This window comes from Embiotoca jacksoni, unplaced genomic scaffold (assembly GCF_022577435.1).
Source record: "Embiotoca jacksoni isolate LCO1_2020_lvr unplaced genomic scaffold, fEmbJac1.0.p SCAF_4, whole genome shotgun sequence".
Lineage (NCBI taxonomy): Eukaryota > Metazoa > Chordata > Actinopteri > Embiotocidae > Embiotoca > Embiotoca jacksoni.
Genome location: NW_027185392.1, coordinates 10,259,533 through 10,281,991, shown reverse-complemented (window position 1 = coordinate 10,281,991; position 22,459 = coordinate 10,259,533). Strand labels below are relative to the sequence as shown.

Here is a 22,459-nt window from a genome sequence, read left to right as displayed (position 1 = left end):
TTTTTAATGGGATTTGACAAGAAAAGTCTCTTTTGAGACTGGGGAAAACTAATCTTGATTGTTTTAGAGTAAATGTTAATTAAATTGTACATATCATTATGTAGTATTAGCTGGAAAACTCAAATCTAAATCATGCTGTCAGTTATAATCATCTATACATTTGCAGTAACAAGACACTTTCCAGCTTCTGATTTGTTTTTTGGACACTGACCAGCCTCCAACTACAACACTGCACATGGTGATGTCACAGTTTTTAACATCGCAATGAATTATTTATTAAATTGCAGCATACATTGATCTCTAATTATACTCTCGTTTGGCTATGAAAAGTGCAGAGCTGTTTTAATAAGCTAAAATGGCTGGAAGGTGCAAAATTAGCTCTGTGGGCTTAGATATGAGATCTCATGTGTGGTGTTTGTAGTAATTAATGTGAAGATAAGGCTACCTGCTGGCTATTAGGCACTTATACTGTCATCAAGACTGACAGGAAGGCAGCGAGAATAATCAATCTGTCTCAAATCCTCAGAGGGATTTCTATAACATTTAACACTCGTTGTCCCGTGTGCTCAGTATGATCAGTGTTTTGGTATAGGAAACTGCTTTTGCTGGTAGAAACTGAAAGGAGACGTGGACATACTTTTTGTTGGTCTTATTCAAGTAAACAAAAAAGTTTCACTGGGAGCGTCATTGTTCCGGCTTCACTTCCACCACACCCACCTTCAGAGTTTTTGTCCTTAAATGGTGATGTATTCCTGGAACCCGTAGGCTTGTTTAACAGGATTGTTCACTGCGATGCAGTCTGACCGGTTCCTGTCACCTGTTTTCCATTGTTCATTGCACTGAAAAGAAAATAGTTATATCTCTCTAAGGTCCAAGTCATTTAGTTTCATGTTTACTCACAAAATCGAGTCAATAATGAAAAAAACTTTTTTTTTTTTAACTAACAGATTTTTGTCCGAAAATTATGTTACCACAAGAAAAACTCTTAACAAGCGAGATACATAGATATTTAGTATCTCAGCTTGTTATTTGCAGTGCAACAATTTGGATTGTGGTTGACTCTGTGCGGGTGTACGTGTATTTTCTCTTGGTTTTACTGCAGCTTAAGTGTCAATGTGCCAGTGTGGCAGATTTTGCAGAAGGATAAAGGGTTTAAAAAAACAGACACAGGCCGTGTGCAGATAAAGCCAGAAGCCCTTTAAACAGTAAGGCAGCATTATTACTGACTGAAATGTTGCATGCAAGGCAAAGCTACAGAAAAACATACTTTCAAGTGGTTATTTAAAAGAACAAACCTTTTTAAACCAACTGAGGCTTTAATGATGTGTTTTCGAGACTGATGAAGAGAGAAATTAAAGATCACCCAAAATGTATTGTTTTATGAAAAATATAGGCTTATTTAGAATCTGATGGCAGCAACATGTCTCATCAAATGGCATCCAGCTCAATATAAGCATATATTTTTCATAAAACAATAACGTTTCTCAGTTTCAACATTTGATATGTTGTCTTTGGTCTATTTGCAATTAAATATGGGATTATATGATTTGCAAATCACATAACATTGCATTCCGTTTTCATTTACATTTTATACAGCATCCAATTTTTTTGGAAATGGGGTTGTATTGTCATCCTTTTTTTGCATGTTTGAAGAGGTCTTTATGTAGAGGAGAACAGTTTACTACATTAAACATCAGTTTAAAAGGAAATTGCACAAATTTGTGAGATCTGGGTATGCAGTGTTTGGGGAAATATACTTTTACTAGTGTTTTTTTCATGTTGCCAGGTTTTGTCAGTTAAAAGTAGTAAATGTTTGCAATTAGCTGCCAGTTTTAGTGGCCTTTGGTTGACATTTGTTTGTAGAAATAAACCAACACTAGACCTCATTCTTCCACTAAAGAGTGTTGTGAAGTACTCGGTGGGGATTTTCGGTGAACTTGCTGTTGTGTCAGTTTGTGAGATCTCAGGAAGAATTTATGAGGATGTTAACTAGTCAGTTATGTTCTCAGCTTGCCCTGTAGAAGGTGATCTCTTTCTGTTTCTCCCAGGATGCCAACCACTGATTAGAAGTTGTGCTTTTTTTTCTATGAGGGTTCAACTCAAAGCTCAGTAGTTCAAACACCCTGATAGGGTCCTTTCTCTTTAAAAGCTAATGAATCCTCTCCCCTTCATCTTAATGAGTCACATCAACTCATTTATTTTTCTAAATCAATATTTGCCTTGTAATAAACACTTCCAGTGTGCAGATTAGGGACACTGAGTGAGAGCGCGATGGCTCTACCCTCTGCTGCCTTGCCAGATTTGGCTGTCAGAGCTTTGCCAGCGGCTCTTGTCTGAGGCTTTTTATTTTATGCTTTGCCTTTGTTTTGGCCCGGCCGGCATCTCCATAGTAACAGCCAGAGAGTGATGGGTCTGTGTGCACTTGGCATTGTATGAAATGAAGTGGGTACATGCAGTGCTCTTTAGATAGGAATAGGCCAAAGATCAGAAAAGTACTGAGAGGCTATTTTCTTTCGGTCTTGGCAACCAGGCCAATAAAAAAATACCAATGAATCAAAGGTTATTATTTTGTCAAGAGAGAGCATGGCAACATGCACACATTATTTGGTGCTGTGAGAGTTGATGCATGGAATAAGTGACAGTGGAGAAGAGGGTATAATGGCGAGAGCAGAGAAAGAGAGGGGGGAAGAATGGGTTAAAAATGCCTGTGGTTTCCACTGCTATCTCGCAGATTGCCTTGTTACCATAAGCCAGCTTTGAATAGGTCGAATTAGCAGTAGCTGTCCAGAGCTGAAAGAATACGGGTGAGTCAGCTGGTTTAATGCAGGGACAGCAATTCTTTCATTCCTCCAGTTCTCTCTCTGAGTCAGTCTCTATGTTGCTCTGTCAGTGTCTCACACTCTTTACTATTTCTTTAGCTCTATGTGTCCTTTCCCACTTTCCCTCAGCCCATTGTCTCCTCTAAGGTCTGAACTGGAATATCCATCCATCCATTTTCTTCCGCCTATCCGGGATAGGGTCGCGGTGGCAGCAGGCCAAGCAAGTTGGCCCAGACTTCCTTCTCCCTTGCAATGTTTTCCAGCTCATCCTGAGGGATCCGAAGGCGTTCCCAGGCAAGCTGGGATATACAATCCCTCCAGCATGTTCTGGGTCTTCCCCGGGGTCTCCTGCCAGTTGGGCGTGCCCAGAAAACCTCCAGTTGGAGGCGCCAAAGAGGCATCCTGATCAGATGCACAGTTTGATGTTCTATTAGATGATGTTTAATTAGAAAGTGAGCTGAGCAATCTCCAGTTCTCAGACAGTGTTGACAAACTCTCAGGTGTCAGACGCACATGCTAACTTTCATTAAAAACCTGGACTGTACTGAAATGACCTGCCATTCAGCTCCTCGAGTGGCGGTCTCTCGCTAAATGACAGAGTGGTCTGGCTGTCTCCTGAAGAAGCCAACAGCTATGTCAGCGTTGGCTTGCCTAATTCACACGCTCAGTGGGAGACGGCATCTCTTCCTGCAGGAGACCGAAAACCTCAAGCTGATAACAGGAGCTTAAAATGTGGCTACTTCAGCTCCTCTGAAATGTTCCCAAGAACACTGTAACTTGCTGAACACGCACACACGCACACAGAGGGAAAAAAGTACAGATAAATAAATGTAGTAAGATAATAACACCTCAACAGCACAAACTTACATTCATAATATTTAAGTATCAAATGAACGTGAGTTAAGAAAAAAAAATTGTACTTTACTATCACCTCATTATACAATTATTCAAATATGGTTATGAGTGTTTAATATCAGGGCTCTATGTTTAAAATGACACCATTATGTCTTAATGTGTACTCCAAATATTGTAGTACATTCTCGAGAAAACACCGCATTTTTTTTTACTGAGTCAGACACATAGGTGAATATTTTATGTTGAAGGTGGTGTGAAGAAGTGAAAGGTCCACCGGCTATATTTGTATTTATTCCTTTTCTCTCGATTCAACCATTGTTTTCCTGTTCTTCATTTTTCTTTCCTCTTGCATCTTTTATAACGAGGAAGAATGAAACTTGAGAAAGAAATAGTTTTAAATTATATTTTAAAAGAAGATATAAAATCCACCTTATTCTTCGTGGAGATTCATGTTTCCGTATTATTTGTTCTTGTGAGTGCAATGCTCTTCAGATGCCAATTTAGATTTTCTGAGATTGGAACTATAGGCCAGCATGTTATGCAATGTACCAAATACATCACCACACACTGCAGCCTGTCCAAGTTCTTTGCACAGATAATTGATAGTCACTGAATGTGTCACACAGCGAATTTACTTGTGTACCAATAAGTTATGTCACTCGTGACTGAGTCGTGAGTCTGATCAGCTTCTCCTCGCAGCAGGAAACGTCAACATGAAATTAACATAAATGTTAGGTGAAACTGTTGAAACCATTTGTCTCTCTCATACAATCCAGAATTTAATGGTTTATGGTTTAATTAACTTAAAATTCCATCTATAAATTTGTGAAAGTTTTTTTTTTCCCGTTTTTTTCACACTAAGTTGAAAACGGAGTTGGCTTGGAGAAGACAGAAATGTGACACTAGATAGTAGGTGCGGTATCAGAGTCACCACAGTCACAGCTGCCACAGGCTCTGTTTGCCAGGTTTTATCACAAAAATGTCTTCAGACCTTCATTGAAGCCAGAGGTACGGCTGCGTGAGATTACATGTCTGCTCACATCTGCTGAATTTGTCCCTTCAGAATCAAACTTGACTTCATTAAGGAAAAAATGTTAAGTACAAAAAAGCAAATCACAGCAGCATTTCAAATTCATTCCCACACCCTGTCCGGTGTCACTCCTTCTCTTCTGTCAGAGTTTGGCTTTAACAACTCAATGGATGTTGTCATTCTTGTTTTGTGACCACAAGCTGAAGGCCATTATGAAAACACTTTTTATAGTTGTGTGTGTGTGTGTGTGTGTGTGTGTGTGTGTGTGTGTGTGTGTGTGTGTGTGTGTGTGTGTGTGTGTGAGTGAGTGAAAGAGAAAGAAAGTAAAAGAAAATGGAAGCACAAGTGTGTAATAATAATCCATTTCAGTTCACACACATGAAATGTGGAAAAAATATTTAAGTGATGTTGTATGTGGGATAATATTTATACTATGTCTCTCTGCACATGGCTGTGAATGTTGTGTGAGCAAACACTCTTCTGGATGTGTAGGGATGACTAAGAGCTTTTGCTGGCACCCAAAGTGAATGTGTTAAGCCCCTGGGCCAGCCAGTTGATTAGAAATGTGCTTTGAGATGATAACTGAATCGGCGTCTTTTCTCGGTTGGACACCATTTGTTTATCTACAGGTATTTTTGGTTGCAGCAAAAGTCATGTTTCTCTCCTTAACCACAGCTCAAGGATTTGCCACACTGACACAGTAGCATTATTAAAAATAACACTTCTTTATTGTCATTTTATAGACGTGCCTTTAGGCCACTTCCGCTGTTACCCTCCAGATACTGGCTGGCATTGAAATTTAAAATTAGTCAGTGTTAGCATTAATGTATAGACGCTTGGAGTGAAAACAACAATCTGTAGCTGCTACCGCTAAAGTAACAAAATGACCATCAAGGCCTCGATCCTGAATTATCACACACCTGCTTTTAACTAGATAGTTGTAAAAAGTATATTGTTTCATGCTTTATATATACACGTAATACATGTAAAGATTATTGAAACAAATTTAGACGTAAGAATTTTTTTAGTTTAATTTAGGTGTTTTGTGTATGCAGATTATTTAGTTTCATTTTAGTAATTTAGTCAATTTGATTTAGTTTAGTTTTAGTTTACCTACAGAATATATCAAACAGATTTAACTTTTTCTTTTTCGTCTTTTACAGAGATGACTAACTAACTAGCGTCTTAGAACTGTACGGTCACAGACATTACTTTTGGGGAAAGGCTACAATCCTAGGTTCTTTATGAGAATGAGAATCTAAAATGACACCTAGATTATTAATTTGCCTCACCTTGTTTTTTTCTTAGTGTTAATTATTTACACTTTTCTCTAAATGAACATCACACTGAAGTTGGCTTATTAGGATTCAGAGTTGAGTAGTGATCGTGTAGCCACCAGGAGACCTTGATCAGCGGCTTCAGTAACAACTCTGCATCCTGCTGAGCAGTTTCTGATCACAACGTTGATTCGGGTGCAGAGATACACCAGCCTCTCTGTGTCATGGCTGAAATCTGCTGCCTTTTAGTTATTGTTAGTTTGTCTCTCTACCTCAAGGCCAACCTGCCTCTTCTGGTTTGTTCTTCTCATGTTTTGTAGCTACACCAACTCACATTGGCAGACACCAAGCACTCCTTTTTTCTCATTGTTACACTGATTTCAGATTTTTGCTTGCTTTGAAAGTGCAGCGCCCCACATGCCGTACATATACACATGCCTTTGAATATACAACCACGCACATTAAGCCAAAATCCCACTCACTCCCCAGCTTGCTGTGCAGAGTGCCTCAGAAACATCACACTTGAATGCATGCCACAGGGAATCGGCAGGGCTTTCATAACAACATATGTTTTCATGTAGAGATCGGAGTGTGGAGATCTCTGGAGGGAAGCTGGGCTCCTGCCAGCAGACAGAGGGGGCAAAGGGCCAAAGAGATTTACAGTGACTACAGTGGAGAAATGCTTCACTGATCCCGCAGTTTTAAGTCGCAAACTGAGGTGTGGTTCATTGGAGCAAAGTTAGGAAGAAGAAGAAGAAGATATCTCGGGTCACAGAGAAGACAAATGTCGTGTGCTTCCTTGCTGATGACGGGTATTGGATGTTATGTTGTGTGTAAGTTATAATGGGTGACAGTAAGCAGAATTGTGACTCATGATTTTTAAAGATTTGACCACATCACTGAAGATTTTTACTTCCAGGGAAGAGGATTTCCTACCCCAGTGAATGTACCGTTCTGCTCATGAATTAGCATGCTGTCACAAGAGGGCTATACTTCTTTCTCATTTCTCTACATCTGTGGCCTCTGTTCTTTCACAGTTGCAATAAATATTTGCAAGGTGTTTTAATCCTGTCTCTCCCTGTGCAGTATAGGGAGCACCATTGTGTATATGCCACAAATCTTGTGTCTAAACCCTGGATAACCTTTTATTTCTTAACAGTTTCTATCACGTGGAGTGTCTTGGTGGTTGTACCCAATTGTGCATATTGTGATGTCCTGCAGTGGTGGAGTAGGCAGACGGGCAGGCAGGATGAGAAGACAGCAGCATATGAGAGCTGTAGGTGGGAATGTGATGCAGCTGTGCAGAATCCCAAGACAATCAGGAACAATCTGCTGTTGTTTTTAGCTTAGTTTTTGAGCATGTAGCGCTGACTACACACGCACACATGCGGGTGAGTTCCCTGGGATCCCACAGTGAATGAAATCAAATGGTTTAGGACATGAACACTTTTGTTAATTGTTACTTTACTTGAACTATGTTTTGTTTAATATCACAGAAAAATATTCATTAATATTAATATATATAACTAAAGAGCTGACAGAGATCAGACTGAAGTGCCAACATGAGTTGTCTTTGATTTGACAATCTGGTAGTGGTGGCTGTGTGTCCTTGAAGTTTAAATGTGTGTGCTTATGCCTGTGTGGGTTTAAACTTGTGTATGTGTTTGTGTGCATAGCCCCTGGTGAGGCTCCATGCGAGTGTGTGCAGAAAATGCAATGTTCTCACACAATACCCATGAGTCCTTGTGGGTTTGCTGCGCCTGTGATGTGATAGTGCCGGGCTCTGCTGATGGTTGTGATGTGCACTTGTTTGACCTCTCACTGCTCAGAGCCCGAGTAAACAGAACAGGAAAGAGAGAACAAAGGAGTTGGAGGACACAGTGTTCTTTTCAAAGTGACCCTTAGCTCTTTGTACACCTCAGAAAACTCGCTCAATATGCTACGAAAGGCTTCTCTGCCAAAACTGAAAAGTAGTTTATTTCAGAGCAGAGGTGTAATAGTAGACACACCAGTTACTAGAAACACTCTTCATCATAAAAAAGTCAGTTCTTATTGTTAAAGGTATGTGTGTTCAAATCCCACAGCCCATTGCTCGAAGACCTCCAGGCTTTTGGCACATTCACTATATTAGATCAGTTCTTTGTGCTGTAATCGACCAACACTTGGCTGTTTGGGCAAGAAAAAAAATAAAATTGGCCCGAAACACAAAAGCATGAGCAAAAAGTCAACTATCTTTGACTGCAAGAAAAGTATAAAAGGGACCTTTCATTTAAGCCCTTGAATGTGCCTTCCTCCTCTCTTCTCCTCAGTTACTGCAGTTGTAATTTTTTATAACCTCTCCATGCTTGCTCTTTGCTCTGCTACCTCTTCTTGAAAGCAGCTCGTTTACAATGTGACACTACAGTCATTCAGGGAACAAAGTAAATACAGCTATATAAGCTAGAACATGCTGAGCTCTGAAACCAGGGCGATGTGTAAATCTTAGAAATCAATTATAGCGCCAGGAGCATGTGGATGCCGCCTGTAGTTTTGCCCCCAAGCAACAGGAGGCAGTTGAATATGGCTTAGATCTGTTTGCATTCCGAGTTTTTTGGATTATACCCGGTGTGACAATAGAACAGCTTAGTGCTTCTGAATATTAGTATTCACTTGTTATTGCTGCGGCCAGCCCCCGCATCTATTTTTGGCAGACGATAGTAGAGCTGGAACAATGTTGTGGTGGTATTCATTATTCCCTTGGTGCTAAATAAAGAGGTGCAGTATACTCAGTGATGTTTCTCTTTGTCTCTCCCATTGTGTGTGTCTGGAGTGTATATACTGTATCTTACCTTACTGTGTACGTATGTGTCTTAAGTGTTAGAGTGCAGTTTCTGTTTCTATGTATTCTGCTCATTCAGTAGTAGAGTTGTCTGTCCTCTCTTCACTAGTATGGCTGAGAAGTGGTTGACCTGCTTATGATGGAAGACGTGTTTTGAATTGTGCAATGAAAAGCTGTGGTTTTGATTTATTATGCATAGAGAATGAAGTATCAAAGCCAGTTCCTTTCTGCTGTTAGTATTTACACCACTTCAATCCTTACACTTGACTTTTGACATTCTTGGTATGATGTGTTTCTAGTTTAATTTAATATGATGATAAATAGGGTAGGGTACCTAACTTCAATTCTTGATCAGAGTTGCTTTGATACTATCCTGTATCGAAAAATGCTTTGTCATTCGGTGCACTTTTTTTTTAAATACCTAGATGTTACTCACACTAAAGCATTTTTGTTTTAAAAAACGTTTTGTTACTAACTTGTCTCTGCTACTTTTTGCTCACAGCTTCAATTTATTTGTTGTAATTATAATCTGGAAACCTTGTTCGTATTACCATTTGTTAGTAAAAACTGATCAATTCCAGTGGTAACCAACATGTGAGAATGTGAGGTATTTAGGGAACACCAGTAAATATGCATGCAATACATTTGTTGACGTGTTAACCTTTGTTACATCCTCCCCCTCTTGCCTGCAACAAAACTAAAGATTTGAACCCTAATGTGTTATGTACATTTTATTTTTATTAAAATCAATTGTATAAAAAGTATTTGTAAAAAGTATTTTTCAGGAACCAGTAGCAAAGTAAATATATTGGTATTGGTACTGGTATCAAAAAGTTTTTCATGCATTATTAAAGGTATAAATAGTAGTTCAAGCAGACATGGAGTCAGTTCTATTCATAAGCCTCTTTATGCTTAATCGTTTACCACTTCAGTCTGTCCCATCCAGTTAAGGTTCTTTATAACTGAGGTAGCGTTCATTCATTTCGCCTGCTCTCTGCTCACCATATCGCTCCCACAAAGCCAACTACAGATCTGCAACTCATCTCCCCAGTCTCCTTCGCATTTGCAAAATTATTTTCTTTGCTCCCATTGGGTTCAATCATTCAAATGTTGTGATTCTCAGACTCTATTTGTGATCTCAGAGACTGTGTGTCATTATTCTAGGGCGTCACTCGAGCAGAGTCACAACCAAACACAAATGTATTCAAGTCTGTAATAAAGGTTAAATCTGATGTAAGTGTTCTCCCAGAAATAGACCTAAAGGTAACTTCAGTGCACAAAAGTAGGAATTACAAGACATTTTATATTACGTCATCTCAGTGACATTTACATTTTGGAATGCACGTCAGTTTTATATACAGTTTCATGTATTTTATAAGTACTTGTAGACAGTTAAATAGCTGAAGGAGAACGTTGGAACATTACGGATCCTATTGAAGGTGATATATTTCATCGCTTAACAACTCACGCTGTCTGTCAGAATCCAGAAACCTTTTTACTTTGCACTTTGCAAACAACAACATCTGTGCATATTTGAAAGCTGCTTGAAATTGTAGTTGCTGTATTTGTCTTTGTGCTGTATTTGTCCTTGTGCTTTCATGAGAAGAGATGACAATATTAAAAAAGAAACACTAGAATGGATCTTTACTTCGATTTGTACAATTAACCCTCATAAATAAAAAATAAAACAAAAAACTTGAAATAATGTTTTTTGAAATTTTGTAGAATGGCAAATGCTTCCACAAATGGCTCTGGTGATGAGCATTTTTCTTTATTTTTAGGCCATGCACTGACTAATGAAAAAGTTCCCTGTTCCCACATGTTCATCGGGGGGAATGAGGCCAGGGTTTCCATGGTGATATTTGTAACCTAGTCTCTCTGAGGGTCTGAGGATTGTTCTCTTTTGTCCTCCAGAGAAGAGATGAAAAAGAGGGCAAAACTGAGAGAAAGGGAGTTAGACACAGCTTAATGTGGGCTTTGCAAATGAATGATCATATACTCATGTAAAATACAGACAATTGCTATTAAAAAATACTTTGACTTTGTTTTATTTGTAAAATGTTCACAAATTGATACAAAAGAAACACAAAAAAATATATATAATTTGATTCAGTGATCAAGAAGAAACATGGCTTAATGGAGTTTTAAAATCACATGATTTAACCCCAAGCCATGTGAATATCCAAGATAAGAGACTTGTGGACGATTCTGTTTTTTCATTTTGCACACACCTCTCACCAAACTTACCAGCACAAAAGTGAAGTCAACTTCAAATTGCTCCCGCTGAATCACTGGTACCCAGTGCTGATTAATCTTTTTTCCAATCTCTGACAACACACACAGCCATTTGCTGCTAAAGGTTGATTCACACACAGAGACACCTTTATCCATTTTGTTTCACGTCATTCTCTGTATTGCTTCACCGAGTTGGATTTTTTTTAAATAGTTAAAACGTACTCGAACACACTGACATATTGCAAGTGCTTTTTGCAGTGGTTTAAAGGATAATGTGCTTCTATACTGTGTTTTTATCCACTTTATAGAGATGAATATTCAAGTAATGGCCAGGTCTTAAAATGGGCTGAAGTAGAGTTTTAAAACAAACTGCCTCACATGTTTATTGGGCTTTGAGCTTTGGGCTCATTATATATTCAGAAAAGAGCCAGCCTTGGAGAAGATTTCAAAGATGCCAAAAGCAGCTCATTGTTCAGAGTCAATGCAACGTTGATTGGATTTTGTTTGAACAAAAGAAAAGCTTCATCAAAGTTAGATTGTCATTATATCTGAAAACACTATGAAAGATGGGATGGTGGGTGAGACCAGGCTCTCGTATCTCAGTGGACTATGGCTTTGTTTGCTGCTTAATATGAGTCCCAAAAGCGTTTGAACTTGAATATTATGTTTTCTAATTAGTATGTACATAGTATTTAATACTTACTTAGAAGCGATTACTTGAAACTTCACCCTGAACAAACAGAATGAGTTCCATCATCCACATCACAAAGCAGGAAACAGCAGCAATAGGCACATTTTTTTTCTCTGAAGGGCCCTGCACTTCAGCCTGGTACTGAACTTCTAGTTTGGTTTTATCTTTTCTGTTATTTTGTCTGATTAACATTGCTGCTTGTACAGTAGATCTTGCATTCCTCTCCTCAGATTAAGTAAAAGAAAAATATAACTTTATTTTTATTCTGTCAGTCAAACTTTTATCTGTAATTCATATAAATACAGAAGGAGCCTTGAATGTACACCAGGTTTTTAATGTAGTAGCAGACATGGACTTAACTCAGTGCTTGTGTTATATGTCCTACTGTGTGTTAAATCAGTCATTACCAGCTAGTGTCAGCTCACATCTTTGAATTCAGCTCTATAAGATAAAGATGCAGCAATCTGTTGCTCTGTTTTCCCCGAGTCATTCATGTCCATTTTGTATTCATAGCCATCATTCTTTTACTCTTATATTTATCTTTGAACTCTTTCTGCCCTCCTGCTAAGTCTGACACAGCGTGGAAGGTATCACTGCTATTTAGTTTATTCAGCAGGCATCATCATGATGCTGCGGACGTTTGACATCTCAAATCTTTCTATGACTCCAGTCTGTGTTGACTGTTCCACTGTTTACCTTTTAAACTTTTCCTGCTCTCCCAGATAAAATCCCTACCTGCTCTAAAACATGTTTTTTTTGCACAGTAGATGCTCTCTTGATTGAGGCACAAACACAGTAGCACAAACACTGACAATTTCTCTCTCTCTCTCTCTCTCTGTTTCTCTTTCTGTTTCTCTTTCCATCTATATCCGTATGTCTGTTTAAACATATTACTCCTTTCTAAAGACACCTTATTACTTCAATTTTATTTTTGTATATTCTCTTTAAACAATGCTGGAAAAGTGTGAAGTATAAGTGTTAGTTGTTCTTTTTCCGCCCATGTATAGCATTACATTTGGTTCGAATCAGAGAGTCAGAGAAAACTTGTATCACTCCCTCAGGGAAATTGATTTATAACAGTTGTAAAAATAAAAAAATAAAACTACTAAAATACACAAAACCACAAAAACTCAAACAGAAAGAGGAGGAATTGAATAACTGGATGCTGACAGGAAGGAAGTACCTCTCGTGATGTTCATTGGAGTCTTAGTCTCTGACTGAATGGCTCCGCTGGCTAATCAAAGCACTGTGCAGAAGGTGAGAGACGTTGCGAGTTTTGACAACATCCTCCTCTCCACATGCACATTTTCCAGCTCCTCCCCTCAGGACTGAACCGGACTTTTGAATAAGTTTGTTGGTATCGTTCACGTTCATCTTTTCACTCCAGCAGAGCACAGCATAGAAATTGCACTATAGTCACCTCAGACTCATAAAACATCCACATACTTTTAAGGACCAGAGCCTCTGTTGACAAAAGAGCTGACTATGGCTGATCCTGTAAAAAGCCACTGAATTTCTGATTCTGTCCAGTTTGCTGTCCAAGTAGACTTTCAGGTATTTGTACTCCTGCACCATCCCCACTCTGAATAGAAATAGTCCTGGATCTCCTAACATCCACTTCCAGCTCTTTTGTTTTCCTGATTTTGAGCTTCAGATGGTTAATGCTACTTCTCACAAATTTTTCTCTTCTGCTTTGGACCAGCAGCTGCAGGTGGTGACAAAGTTGAGCAGTGCGTTTGCTTCTGCAAAAAGTAAAATTTTTTGCTCTAAACTTCTGATATTAATTTGAGCAGATAAGTAAAGACAGATGGTATGCAATTTTTCAGACTGAAGACAGACACAGAATGAGGAAACTAATGTTCAGTGTCTTTTTTTTTTTTTTTATCATTCTGTGGAAAGTGATGGTGTGTATTTGCATTTTCACTCGTTTTTGTGCATTTTGCTAAAAAGTATTATTTTTTTTTATATGTAAAGGCAGTGTAAGTGTATCCTTACGTTCTTTCCTTTTTTGTCCATCTCTCCACCTGCAGGGACCCAGTTCACTGAAGAATCCTTCCAGTCCCAGTTTAGCAAGCACACAGCATCCTCGAAGTCGACACAGTTTTGTCCAGGAACATTTCCAGGCTCAGTACAGGTGAGAACTACAGAGATAATCAGCACACTCAGATATTTCAAGAGCTTTGTATTATTTCAAACTTTGCTGAATTTTCCTTGTTTGTTGGCATTTAAGGTGTTGACAATCCATTGTTGTTTTCTTTGTCTTTGCAACTTTTACAAATTTATATCAAAAGCATACAACTCAAAGCTTCTGGTGAGAAATAGGGCAAGAACAAATTTTAGATACAGTCTTCAGTCTCTAATCAACTATGCAATATGCTGACACTCTATATAAAGTCCTGGGGTTGTGTTTGAATAAACGGAGTGCAACACATACCATTAAAGAGAATATAGATTCAGGTCAGAAGGAAGTTTGTCTCTGGCAGATAAGAATCACTACCTTGAAAAAGTAGGTCAGACAGACCTGTGAAGGATTCAGGGGATTTATCTTCAGTACTGGCTTCTGGCTCTCTTTGCTTCATTCACAGTGGACTGAGGTTTTCCAGTTTAATAGACCCCCTAATGGAATTGACTCTGGACGTTTCAGAGGCCTTGTTGGCACACATAGCTGCCTATAATCACATCACACCATATCTTCAGTTTTCACTTGATTCCTGAACAATTTAAACCTGATGTGAGATAAATATGGAGATAGACCGAAGAAATTGGTAGGGTTGTTTTTTTTTTTTTTTTTTTAGTTCAGACATTAATGATTTACAATGAGTAACTCAGGTAAGTAAAAGGAGAACAATATTTTTAGAACTTTTAAATAAGCACCAATGTAGAAACAAATAACTTTAAACTGAAAAGTAGGCTAGGGCCAGAATGATAAGAATCTGTTCAGCTCTTTGTTTCTCAGCCTGAATGAAGCTTGTGTGTGTCTTTCATGTATCAGTGTGAGGAATGCTGTCATCAGCAGTGAGGATAGAACAATATGTTTCCATGTCTAGTAACATGACAAGAATGATAAGAGATAAAATTCTTCTGGGGATTAAAACATATGCCTTACATTTCATCTGTTTGGCAAAGACTGGCTGACCAATCCTTAACACAATGTAACAAAATGAACTGTCATCCAAACCAGATCCAGCAAAGTTTTTTACCGCTTCTAGAAACTTTACCACTAAGAGAAATAAACAAGTAGAATATGAGAATCTGTCCTCAGCTCAATGCACACCATCTGGTGGCTCAGGCTTGTTCTAATGAATCCAGCGTGTGTATAACAACTGCTGTTTAACACAGGTCATTAATAAATGGTAGAGTTTTTATGTTTGGGCTGCCACAGTGAATAAATGCAATCCATACTGTGTGAGATTATATCAGATTTTTATTCTGGTGGACTGTGTGAGACCTAGGCCATAGTTTCTATAATCTAATTGCAAAGTCCAAAGCGCATTGAGCCAGTGCATTTAAGACATGTTCAAATCCACTTTTGCTCTTTTAACACCTGATAATCTAAGAATAAAGTATAACGAATAAATAGGTTCAAATGGTTTGTACTCAGTCTTTTAATGAATCATAGGTGTATTCTGGGAGCAACATGAAATAAACCAATCAGAGTGTCATCTCACGTTCTCTTTAAAAGCCAGGTGCACATACGCCTTGCTACTGATGATGGCAGATTTGATGAGTAGTAGGAAAGAATGCTTCTCTGCAGAAGAAAAAAATCGGCTCGTGCTCAGATTTAGCAGATTAAAGTACACAATAGTATTTTTTTGCATTGTAATTTTGATGCAAATCATTTTTCAGTATAACTGACAAACATTTACTGGTTCCATCTTCTTACATGTGCTTCTTTGGACACTGTGAATTTTCACTGATAGAATAATTCATCGAATAACCTGAGATCAGCTGAAGTCAGGTTATCAATGTGAATATTTTCCACTGTTTCTACAGTTGGGACCAGATTAGTTTGACTTCCCTCTCTTGTTTCTTTGAATTCAATTCCCAGTCCTGGTTTTAGCCAATAGCAAAAGGCTCATTTGCATGTGAGTTGAGGGAAAGATCACAACTGAGCAAAAACACGCATGCATGAATAAGTAGATAGCACCCTGAAACCAAGTGAATCTTGTGCTCGTCCAAGATGTTAACTACATATTTAGATCATTCTTTACTCCGAAACTGAAAGATGAATCTAGTAAAAACCGCTCTGTGTGAAAAGTGATCATGTTGCTCAAAGTCTGCCACCCTGAGGAGCAGTCCTGTCATGGTTGGTCCAACGCACCCGCTGCAGATTAGTGTGAACCAGTCAATGAAAAGGTCAAGCTCTGACACATGTACAGTATTGACCACGGCACTGTGGGGTTAACCAGCCATTCATTCATGGGATTATCCCTCTCCTTCACTGGCAGATGATGGATTAAACGCCAAGTGTTGGACTGTATCCCTGCGGAGGCTCATCTCCCATGATGCTCTACGACTGACTGACAAATTAAAAACTGAACTCGCACTGAATCTATTCAATGAGTCATTTGTAGAGGAGAGAAGTGAAGCTCATCTTCAGTCACTTCTTCTGTTTTCTTTATTGTGTCTCACACACACACACACACACACACACACACACTAAGTCTTTAAGTGACATTATCAGAGTAGTGGCCAATTCATTAGCTGATTAGAGTAACGATGCATTTTCACATTTTTACATCACAAGTCCCTTGTGTACATCCTACACACACACACACACACACACACACACACACACACACACACACACACACAGAGAGGGACATACATTATCATGAACAAAATGCCCTGTACCATCCTTGTTCTTTCTACCGACTCACGCACACACAACCCTTCCCATACGACACATCCGCTCTCCTCCTTTTTACCCTTTGTGAAGAATTCCAGCTATATTTAGAGGGGCATCTCTTTGTGGTTCTCCTTTTTAGCTGTGAGTGCAAGCAAGGGATGCTTTCTCCTTGGATAAGAGTCACTGTAATTAGCTCTGTGTGCCACATATACACATTCACAGAGACACAAACCCTTCCAAGCACTGCTGAGTGGAGCACAATGAACTGTATGTGCTATACACACATGCATTTATAAAGCACGTGCACATACACAGACATTTGTGGTGTATATTTTCACACACATAAGCAATTGGCGTAATTATCTAACATGCCACAATATCCAGGCACATTTTTTTTCTTTGTCATAGCAAAAAGGCAGTTATTACTTGTGAGGCTCATCGGGATACTGGAGAGGCTTGATAATGGACCAGTGATGGACCACAGGTCAATGTTAAGCTCTTTTCCCATCAAAGCTATGGTTTTATAGATCACATTACAGCTTAATAGAAGGATGTGTGCAGGGTAAGCACTGGTGTCCTGATGTCCGACAGCATTAGGCCATGGTGTAATAAAGCTGTGCTAATGTATGGTAATGGTATTAACAATGAACATACAGGCACAAGGGTTCAGTGATATTTTTAAAGAGTTCTCTATTGATTTTGTATTAAGAGTTCTCTATTGATTTTGTATATGTTCAATATTTGAACATCATGCCACATCCCTAGTTTGATGTGACTGCTCATTTCTCCAAATCTCTGGGTGCAGATTGCATGACGCTTAGAGCCACAGTAGCCACATTAAGGACTGGAAGTCTTCTTTAATAACTTCATGAATATATCAAGCATTTCCTCTGTCTTCACATCATCAATTAACATTCTGTGATTCATTTCTTACAGCCTTGATTTTCTATATTCTATTTTACACTAAAATCCCTTATTGCCAATTTCTCACTCTAAGCAATGAAGCACTGTCTACTCTACTAAAAAGCATAACAAACCACTGAGAGTGTTGATTTGTTTCTTAACTGAGAGGCAACATTCTCCCTGGTGACTCATCTTAGTTAAGTAAGTAATATACAAAGATGCCAGAATGGTTGGGAATTTGTTTTCTAATCTGGGTTTCATCAGGCCTCTAACAGTGTTTGCTTCATATGTATCTGTATTCTCATCTCATTAGACGGCCTCAGTCTGAGCTGGTTTCAGTCTGGTGAGTCTAGAGATGTATTCCTTCATACACTCTCGTTTCCACTCTTCCTCTTCTCCTCCTCCTCTTTACTTTATGTAATCACCAGGGACCTGGAGTCACTTTGCCTCTTCATACAGACTAAAAAAAGAGGCATCACCCTCTCACAATCTCTTGTCTTATTATTTTTTTCTCTTTTTCTGCCTGCATTTTTGCCTATTTTCTCTATCTGTGCCTCTCTGGCCTCCCCTTCTCTTTCCCTCAATATCAGTTCGTTGATCTCTCCGTCTTCCCGCTTCTTCCTTCCTGATTCTTTTTATATCCTGCAGAGATGCTCCTCAGAGGAATTCGGTGTAGTTGTCTGATCTGAATAAATGTTTGAGATTAGAGCCAGGACTGTTTTGTGGTTTGGGCAGCCTATGTGGGACTCGGTGCTCAAGTCGTTCCGTTATGCCGCGGCGTTTAAATGAGTCTTTGTCACAGCCTCTCTCACTCCGTCTGTCACTCTCAGTTTGTGGCATTTATTTTTAATGGCCTGGGAGACGAGCGGAAAGCTCCGGCCTCAATCTCCGTCTTGACAAACAAGATAGTTGAGGAAGATTTCTTTTTTCCTATCGCAGTGGCTTTTATTTAGATGCAGATTTGAAGTGAAAACGTTGAGGATATTATACAGCTTGTATAATAAATGTTATGCAATGCTTCAGATCCTGTGATTTTTAGGATAACAGATCTATTGAAACAAAGTAAACAAAAAAAAAAACATGCAAGGAAACAAATCACATTGAGGGTGTTTTCACACTTTGTCCCCTTCAGCCCTCAAAATAAAAAAAAATATGAGCATATATGAGCACTCCAACCGAACTCGGAGTCCTCTGATGACTCCCGAAGACCCCGACCACTTCATTAGGAGTGCTCGGGCCCTAATTAGGGCGTAATGTTGCGTATGTTCTGACAATGTTATGAAAAACATTTTAGGAATGTTTGCACAAAATATTTTTAGAATGTTCTTAGAGATTGTTAGTCTAACTTGAAGGAGGAACATTATGGAAAGAACAACAACGTACATTTCTAGCTGATACCATACCTACGACATCATATTCCCAGAATGTTTTCAGAACCAAAAATTCTACCTGGGAGGGCTGATCGTTGTGTAGTGTGAACAGAAACAGGACTGAGGCCCCATCAGAGCTAAAGTGGACCAGAAAGAGAAGTAAGTCCTCTTTCAAATTAACTCACAATGTGAATGCAAAAAGAACCCCTGTTGTGATTGTCACACTTTTTGGTCCACTTTAAGGGGACTGAGTTCCATTCGTTCAAAAAGGACCATACGTGAAAACACCATCAGTCCCTGAAATTCAACAAACAGTCATAAACAAAAAATATTGAACAAAGCTAAAAGCCTTTCTAGATCTACTTATGCAACAAAGACAACTGTTTTGTGCTTTAATACCACACCCTATGAAGAGTCAGCACCTCATAAAGGAGTGTAAACTTCCTCTAATCTTCAAAGATATTCTGAGGGGCTCCACTTTTCCCCAAAGATAAACCCAGGTTGCACAGCTTAGGGGCTGCTGAAAATATGGCCAGACATTGACCTTCCTTACTTCTCATTTTGATGCTTTCACCACCCACAGTGCTTTCTTCAAGCCCAGCCCCACGCATCACTTTCCTTCCCGCTGATATCGCTCGGCTCCCTGTTGTACCAGACTTTGAAGTGGGTCCTATCCAGTTAGTGCAGGTCATTATCAAATGGAAGTAATTCTTTGATCTTTCTTTCATTTTTATTTTCCCTAAAGTAAAAGGAATAAGGGTCATGGGGTAATTTAGACTGTTGGCAAGTAGCCCTTAATTACAAACCGTAATTCGACTTTACCACTGGACCAAGATATGACCTCTCGGCTGCTTGTACAAAAACAAAGAAAATCTTCACTTTCTCTCACTGAGTTTAAAACACGATTTTCTCTCACAACTGCTATGGAAACTATAAAAAAAAAAGTTACCTTTACTGTCACTTGTTTCCCAGACACTGACAACATTTTTTTGACATTCCTCTGAAGCTTTGTCACTTTATTATTCTGTCTCAAACAATGGGATTTGGTTTTTCTGACCCTCTGTTTTTGTATTTTGTAATGTGACATAATCCAGTTTTACTACATATTGATGGAATAATTAGGGATATCTCATTTTCTCTCCACACTTCTCCAAAACTAGTATGTAAGAATTCATTTGAACAGAGGTTTGAATAAAAACTCACGACTTCGAATTCAGTTGCAGGTTTTCTTCCACAGAGAACTGACCTTCCTCTTACTCTAGGAACTTTATAATATTGTGAGGAAAGATGCTTCTGATTTTGACAAAGGCTTCAACTGAAATTGTTAATTGTTGTTGTTGCATCATTATGCTCTTGCCTGTGAGATCATATCACAAAAGTCTAGATGAGTCTCTGCACTCCTGTTTAGTAGACTCGTGATATTTCTTTAATGAACAGAATAATGCAATGGCATACTATGTGACCATATCATGTTCAGGTAATATGATATGACATATTAAATGGTGTGATTGTTCAAAATAGTTTCTCAAAACGTGGGAGAGATGACATGAAGGACATGATATTTATGAATGTCAGACTTTGTTTGTTTTACTAGAAGCAGTTTGCTATTGAGTGCAATATCTATATGCAGTGTTAAATAAATCTAATGTACCTTCCCATTGCTTGTAAAGTGATTTAAAGGGGACAACCTATGGTCCATGTTAACCCTCCACAGCTGATATGCACTGGAAGACTCACCAGTTGGTCAGAGTGAGTGTGTATGTGGGTGTCTTCTGGCGACTATGAATTTATTGAATGTTAATCCCCAGGAGCTGGAATGAAGTTTATATTCTTCAACTTTTTCTGTCTGAGAACTGAAGTTCAGGCCTCCGGATTTTTGGCTCCTTAAAGCACACCAGTACTTTTCCACCAGTAGTCACTCATAAAATCACCTGTGACATGTACAGTACTCATGTGTGGAGATAATGGAGCTTCTGTGTGTGTGTGTGTGTGTGTGTGTGTGTGCGTGCGTGCGTGCGTGCGTGCGTGCGTGTGCGCGTATGTGTGTGCGTGTGTGTGTGTGTGTGTGTGTGTGTGTATGTGAGAGTGCACTTATGCCCACAGCCCTGGCTGGCTGGAGATACCACAGTAGTATGGAGAAAAAGTTCCTACTCAAGTAAATGCTGCAGTTTCACCCTGATAGAAACACTGTGTGTGTGTGTGTGTGTGTGTGTGTGTGTGTTTGTGTGTGCGCGCGCGCGTGTGTGTGTGTGTGTACAGTATTTTACGCTAATTATGTTTGGAGTATTATGCATGTTATTATGAACATAAATGAACACATCTTAAAAGTCTTTGCTGATGTTTTAAAAAAAAGTCCTACTTTCAAATGTGTCTTTAAAATAGTGCTTGTTTTTAATAAAACAAAACACAAGCAGTTCCCATCTAAATACTGTGGATATGAATTAGACATTCCTTACATGCAGTATGTGTATTCATATTAATGGTTTGGTCCATTTGAATGCTGTTTTTAATTCCAGCAGTACTGGCAGGAACACTGTCTTGTGCTCAGTCATGTAATCATGTGAAAATCGCTCCCTGACCCAACATCACACACCAAGATGTGATGAGGCTATTAAGTCAGAGCCAGTGCTTCAGTAACCTCGCTTTGTCTTTGAGCTACATTTTTCTTCCCTTTTTTTATTTGATTTTTACAGTTTATTAAAAAAAACAAAAAACATTCATGTTGAACCAAACAGTAATGCAGTCATCTGTCCCCACCACTGACAGTTGGTAAGGTGCAGTCGTCTGTGCTCAGGTGTCTTCTGTTATTTATTACGTGGGCTGACAAGAATCCATTTATCACCCATTTAGTTCCTCAGTTAGTTTTCACCAGGAAGGAGGAAGCTCGTGTATGAAGGTGACACTAAGTCAATTGTAATGCTGCCTCCAAATCTAAGCTGATAATACTTTTGAAGGTGAAAGTGAGAGTTTGTATGAGACTTAAGATGTGTGTGTTTGTGTGTCAGAGAGCTCCTATAGACCCTTTAGCTGAGTTAATTTCCCCTGACAGGTCTCTACTCAAACTCTCCGATAGAGAAAGACGAGCGCCCTCCAATCCAAAGCCGCTGACACATGACTGACAGACTGACAGACAGGCGGACAGAAGAAATTGAATTCACTGGGCTCGCTCTCATTCCGCCTCCACATGAGCAGTGATCTATAGAGATCTATGGTGTCTAATGCAACCCCAGTCTTACTTTGGTTGTGTTTAGGTGATGTGGTTCCTTCATGACCATTATTCTTCCAAGATTTACAGCAGTCTCATCAGTCACTTTCTTTAGTCGAAGGAAGAGTATCAATTCTGTCTCCTCAGCAAAATCTGTTGATGCTACGGCTGCATTTGTGGTTGAATATAGTGGTATCGATATGTTTACAATATATCTACAGTGACCACTCTTTCCTGCTCCAATTAATGTTAGTTGAGAAAGCAGTGTTACGCCACGCACATTTGGACCCGCTGTGCTTCTATCAGATATGACAGATGTGTTACCAATATGGCACATAGATTAAAATAAAACAGTATCTCAGCCAGCACAGCTATGTCAGTTCATTGCACACACATAAACCCTTCAT

The 22,459-nt window shown here is 39.0% G+C and overlaps 1 protein-coding gene across 1 annotated transcript in view; it reads left to right on the top strand.

The window, feature by feature from the left end:
• The window catches only part of usp43a (ubiquitin specific peptidase 43a), a 100,539-nt gene that overhangs the window by 21,669 nt on the left and 56,411 nt on the right, over positions 1-22,459 (top strand). Inside the window, exon 3 of the mRNA XM_069167419.1 lies at positions 13,756-13,859. Within this exon, the coding sequence (XP_069023520.1) occupies positions 13,756-13,859 (104 nt within the window). The remainder of the gene's footprint in view (positions 1-13,755; positions 13,860-22,459) is intronic.